Genomic DNA, 6,016 nt, shown 5'->3' with positions numbered 1-6,016 from the left:
TTTACAAATTCATGTGTATAAATATAAAGTGACATAGTACTAACTAGTACCACCTCCATTCCAAATTAAACAACTTTATTATTAATGCATGTCACACTTATCAATATAAAAAATAGAATACCTTACACTTTATTAAATTCTAATATAATTAATTCTCTCACACTTTACCTGGTACTAATATATTTGCTTCTTATTTTTATATACTTTAATGATTATTTAAAGATCATTCATTTTAGGAATTACTCTCTCAGTTTCAGATTATAAGACGTTTTAACTTTGCTTAAAATCAAAATGCTCCAAGTCTAACTAAGTTTATTGAAAAAAGTAGTAATATTTTCAATCCAACACAAATATATTAAAATATATACAATTATACATGTAATAAAATTAATTTGGTATTGTAAATATTACAATATTTATCTACAAGTTTAATCAAACTTAGAGTAGTTTGATTTTACCAATGTAAAAACGGAACAGAGTGAGTAGTAAATACTAGTAAAGATTATCTGATTTTAATTTGAGACGGGGGAATTATTTACCCCAAAGCACACAAAGTAGCTGCGAGATGACACTGAAACCCACCCACCAACCAACACGCTTGTCCCTTTTCGGTCATTATTGGAAATTAATGTAGGAGTAGCTAAGCTTAAGCTTGCTTGTACTATATATCTAGCTAGATAGCGTGTTTGCACATGCATATGCTCCGTACATATACCATGAGTTCAATCAGTTTCTTTCTGTTAAGCGACGATCGCCGCCATGCATTTGTCTGCTAGCTAGCTGTCCGGATCGATCGCCGCCGGCGAGCGATCGAGCTAGGAACACGAAGGCCAGCTGCTAATTACCTTTTATGTAGCTGCGATCTACTTCACTCTCCATTCTCTCCGTCTTACTTTAATGATCATAAAATATCTCTAAGTGATTATATTATGATTTAATGTAAGTTGTATAGTTGTACTTACTACGCTACATATACTTTTGAAAATATATAACATATTTTGAGGTATTTTAAAATCTTATGAAAATAAACAAGAGCGATCAAATTTTGAACTTAAATATAATATGTTAACGTCAATTGTTTAATTAGTTTTTATATATAGAAAGGTTCCGGTAATTACCTCGAAACTTTAATATCTCAGAACATGATCAGCGTATATATATATATATATATATATATATATATATATATATATATATATATATATATATATATATATATATATATATATATATATATATAGTCGGAAAGAACTTCATTATTCTTTGCATATATATGGACCACTGAAACAACACATGGCCGGCATCCGAGAAGTCTAATTAAGAGCTAATCAACAAAACACACACATGTTTTTCCTAATTAACAATCGGTGAAACCCGTAAATATGGCTACTAATTTGACTTTATTACATAAATGCATATATGCATGCATGACACAGTTAATGACACACACGGTAGTAAGACTGATTTGGTCTGCACCTACGTACTCGATCCTTTCTGTTTCAGTTCCAATTCAAAGATGAACTAGTTGGCTAGCACAGATCAATATCCTTATTACCAAATTTCAACATATATAATATTGTGAATCTGTGATGTATATATAACATATATATATATATACATCTCCATGCATGTACACATATATACTCCCTCTCTGTTCTTTTATGTACGACGTTGGTTAATTTATTTTTGAAATAATTAACGTTATATATTAAAGAAGGGAATAGAGAGGTGTAAACTTTTAATTTGTGGAGATGGGTGGGAAATGAATTAATCCGTTTTAATTTACTTAGATGATGAGCCTGTCTCCGTCGACGTCGTTGATCCACGAATACTTCTCCATATAGGGGTTGGCCGTGTTCTCCGGCGGGTAGGCGTCGATGCAGTCGGCCCACGCGCCCTTGTCGGCCATGTCGCCGGTCACCTCCCACACGCAGCTGTTGCACTTGAACCCCGACCCGAACGTCACCATCAGCACCTTGTCGCCCCGCCTCAGCCTCCCCTTCGCCTCCATGTACGACAGCACGTACCAGAGGCTGCTCGCCGACGTGTTCCCCCACCGGTGCAGCGTCATCCTCGCCGGCTCCACGTCGTCGTCGTCGAGGCCCAGGCTGCGCTTCACGGCCTCGATCACGGCCGTGCCGCCGGGGTGGAGGCAGAAGTGGTCCACGCCCGTCTTGAAGTTGATCCTGGGCCCGTCGCCGCCGGTGTGCTTGGTGGCGGTGGCGGCGGTGGCGCGGCGGCGGAGGAGCTTCTTGGTGATGAGCAGCTGGGCGGCGAAGCGGGCGAGCTCGGTGATGGGGAGGATGCGCGGGGCGAGGCGGCGGAGGTTGGCGGCGAAGGCGCGGACGGCGGCCTTGGGGAGCGCCTTGCTGAGGCTGATCCCGACGGTGCCGTCGTCGTCCTCCCGCTGCAGCGCGCAGGCGTGGGCGTCGTCGTTGGCGGCGATGTTGGCGCGCACGAGGCAGCCGAGCTCCATCTTGGCGCGCCCGCGGAGCACCGGGTCGTTGGTAACCAGCACGGCGGCGCCGCCGCAGCGGAACAGGCAGTTGGCCAGCATCATGGACTTGTCGGTGCCGGTGTACCAGTTGGGCGCGATGGACTCCGTGGACACGACGAGCGCCAGCGCGCGCGGCCGCGTCGCCAGCGCGTTCCGCGCCAGGTCCAGCGACACCAGCCCCGCGCTGCACCCCATCCCGGCGAGGCTGTAGGCGGCGACGTCCTCGCGCATGCCGTAGCGGCGCACGATCATGGACGCCAGCGACGGGTCCGGCGAGAACATGGAGGCGTTGATGACGAGGACGTCGACGTCGCGCGGGCCGAACCCCGTCCTGGCGAAGAGCTCGGCGATGGAGTCGCCGAAGAAGTCCTCCATCTCGCCGAGCGAGTCCCCGTGCGTGGGCTCGCCCTCCCGGCCGTCGAGCACGTTCCGCGGCGCGTACGTCTCCTCGCCGATGCCGGAGCGGACGATGACGCGGAGGAGGAACCTGTACTCCGGCAGGCCGAGCCGCTTGCTCCGCTCGATCACCGCGCCGGCCGCCTCCGTGCTCACCTTGCGGTCGTCGGACGGCTTGTGGCACACGTAGTCGAGGAGGTAGCACCGCGACTGCCGCCGCCGCGCCGCCGCCGTCCACGCGAGGTACGCCACGGCGTGCGCCAGGAGGAGCACGGTGACCAAGGCAAGCAGCTCCATTGCTGATCTCTCTCTCCTTCTACAAGTAGAAAGCTAGTGATGATCAGTGGTGGTGTTTTGGTTTTAGTGGTTTTGGTGCGGAGAGAGTGTGTGTGTTTATATAGGCCGGTTTGGTTTGCACGCAAATTAAAGCGGTCAGAGTTGAGAGAAGGTGGCGGATAGTATTAATTAATTTTGGTCAAAAAACTAAATTGACCCTAAATAGAAATATGGATTACTGTAGATGTTTCCTTTAGCAATTTGGAAAATGACACGTCATGTGTGCAACTTGCCGTGCCCTATTTGTACCCTTGTCGTTGTTTTGGGTAATACACTCGTGCAGCGCTATTTGCTGTATCCTGCAGTCATACTCCCAAAATTAGCATCTTTCCAAAATTAGCATATAAGTTTTTTGACATGGTCTTCTTTAGTATATAACTTTCATAAGTAATCATTTAGTCAAAAGTTATAAATTACTAATATTTATTTTTCCAAATACTTGCAAGTCTATAGAAGAAGTAATGATTAGTACTCCCTCCACTAAGGGGAAACGATTAGTCCCGGTTAACAACTCCCTTTCTATCGGTTGTAGCAACCGAGATGAATGAATCGGGACTAAAGATCTCGACTTAAAGATGCATAGCAAGTGAAAAAAAATATGAAGATGCATAGCAAATGAAAAAAAAGAATCGGAACTAAAGATCTCGACCTAAAGATGCATAGCAAGTGAAAAAAATATGTGGGATGTGGGATTTTAACTCAAAATCTCTCACCTTAGCCCTCATGCGTCTAACCATTCCACCTACTACACACATCTAACTGGAATAAAAATGCTTTTCTTTTGAACTAACCCTGAAGACATCTTTAGCACCGGTTGGTATACCAATCGGTACTTAAAAATACATTTTTAGTATCAGTTAGTAACACCAACCCAGACTAAATATACATATTTATATGGACTTAAACTTTTAGAACCGATACTAAATCATCTTTAGTATCAGTTTTTAATCTAACCGAGATATTTGTGATATTGGATACCACGTCAAAAGATTCGCTCTAGTAGTGCTCCATTCACAAATAATCATCATATATGGTATGTATAGCGATACCAGTATATCCCCGCATGCCACTTAATTAAATTGGCATGGATCAACATTTGTGTCCGGCGCATGCATCAAGGGTAGTGTGCCGCCCAATGATATTGCTTGATGTATACATGCATCATAATTACAATTAGTTGAATGGTAGATAGAATAATGCATGCAAATGATCATTTAGTACTGCAAGAAAAACAAAAGGTCACGTAGGAGAGAGTACCAAATATGGTGATCACTTCTGAATAACACAAAAAAAATTATATGATGATTATTTGTGATGGAGGGAGTATAAGATTTGGTAAAACTTTTAAAATTTCGATCACATATGCTTATTCTAAAAGAATAAATGATATTATAGAATTATCTTAATATAAAATTGATGGTCAAAGTTTTAAAAGAGTGATCAAATCATGTCCTAATCAAATATTAATGATTGTGTTTGCGTAGAGGTAGATCAAAAACTCGAAACTAGCTCGTGGCTCAGACCAACTTGAACTCATAGTCATAATAAGTCGAGCCCTATTAGACTTTTAGCTCACATTAGTACTCCCTCTATCCTTAAATATAAGGGATTTTAGTTGGAAGTGACACATTCTAATCCAACGAATCTGGACAGTTCTGTCCAGACTTGTTGGATTAAAATGTGTCATTTCCAACCAAAATCCCTTATATCTAGGGACGGAGAGAGTACTACAGATCACCACATCTCTTCATATATACTCCCTCTGTCTCGATTTTGGTTTGATGTGATATATCCTACAACACGAATCTGGATAGAACTAGAATGTATCACGTCCCACCAAAATTCCTTATATTTGGAGACTGAGGGAGTATTATGCTTCTTGAGTGTAATGCTTAGTTTTTTTAGTTACTTAAACTCCTTGTGTTTAGTTTTCATTATAATTAGTTAGTGTTTATTATTATTTATGATATAATGGTAAAGTTGAAATTATAAAAGATGGTATAAATGTGTTAACGAGCTAGCTCGTGAGCCAAGCTGAGTTAAGCTTTTATCTCAGTTAAGGTTAACGGCCGAAGCCTAGCTACCTGGTTAAAATGATAACAGTCAAACGAACCGAGCCTTGACAGGTTGAGCGAGCTCGGTATCCCCCTAGGAATAAAAACGATCAGAAGACCGAGAGTATTGGAAAACTGAAAAAACCAAACAAATTCAAGCTTACTGTAGATAAAATTACAAAATGTCTCTCTTTTAGCCGTGCACTGAAGTTATAGATTTATTTGAGGAGTCGAGGCCTCTAAACTATATATGGATGATATGGACGGTAATTATCGTATTATGAAAGCGGCTGTTTCCCCCTAAAAAAACATCAGCATATATTAAAATCGTTTTCATTTTGTAAACCGGGTTGAAACTCGCTGTTCACATGGGAAAATATATTTTCACAGGCCTATCACTTAAGTGGTTCGCCTGTAGAAATACCCTTTATTTTTACAGGTGGACCTCTTATGTGATCCGCCTATGAAAATTGGCGTGGATATAAATAGATATGACATGGCAGCAAGATTTTTTCTAAGTCTCAGCTCTCCTCTCCCTCAACCCTCTCTTCATCAGCTCCCTCAGCAACCTGCGGCAGGAACCAGCAACGGCGACACGCAGAGGCGACGAGGTCAGCGCCGGCGAGGGCGGGGTCAGCGGCGGCAATGGCGAGGCAGCAGGGTCGGTGGTGGCAACGGCAAGGTGCGGGGTCAGTGGCAACAGCGGCGAGGCGGCGGGGTCGGCAGCGGCAAC

General features: G+C 43.2%; 1 protein-coding gene across 1 annotated transcript; it reads right to left on the bottom strand.

Annotated features, from left to right (window-relative positions):
• Positions 1 to 1,539: 1,539 nt before the first annotated feature.
• Positions 1,540 to 3,244, bottom strand: LOC127767756 (3-ketoacyl-CoA synthase 12-like). Its single transcript, XM_052293193.1, has one exon. The coding sequence runs from the start codon at positions 3,188 to 3,190 to the stop codon at positions 1,787 to 1,789; it is 1,404 nt and encodes a 467-aa protein (XP_052149153.1). The 5' UTR covers positions 3,191 to 3,244; the 3' UTR covers positions 1,540 to 1,786.
• Positions 3,245 to 6,016: the final 2,772 nt, after the last annotated feature.

This window comes from Oryza glaberrima, chromosome 3 (genome assembly GCF_000147395.1).
Source record: "Oryza glaberrima chromosome 3, OglaRS2, whole genome shotgun sequence".
Lineage (NCBI taxonomy): Eukaryota > Viridiplantae > Streptophyta > Magnoliopsida > Poales > Poaceae > Oryza > Oryza glaberrima.
The sequence above is the reverse complement of the archived record's forward strand: the minus strand, read 5'-3'. Positions and strand labels throughout refer to the sequence as shown.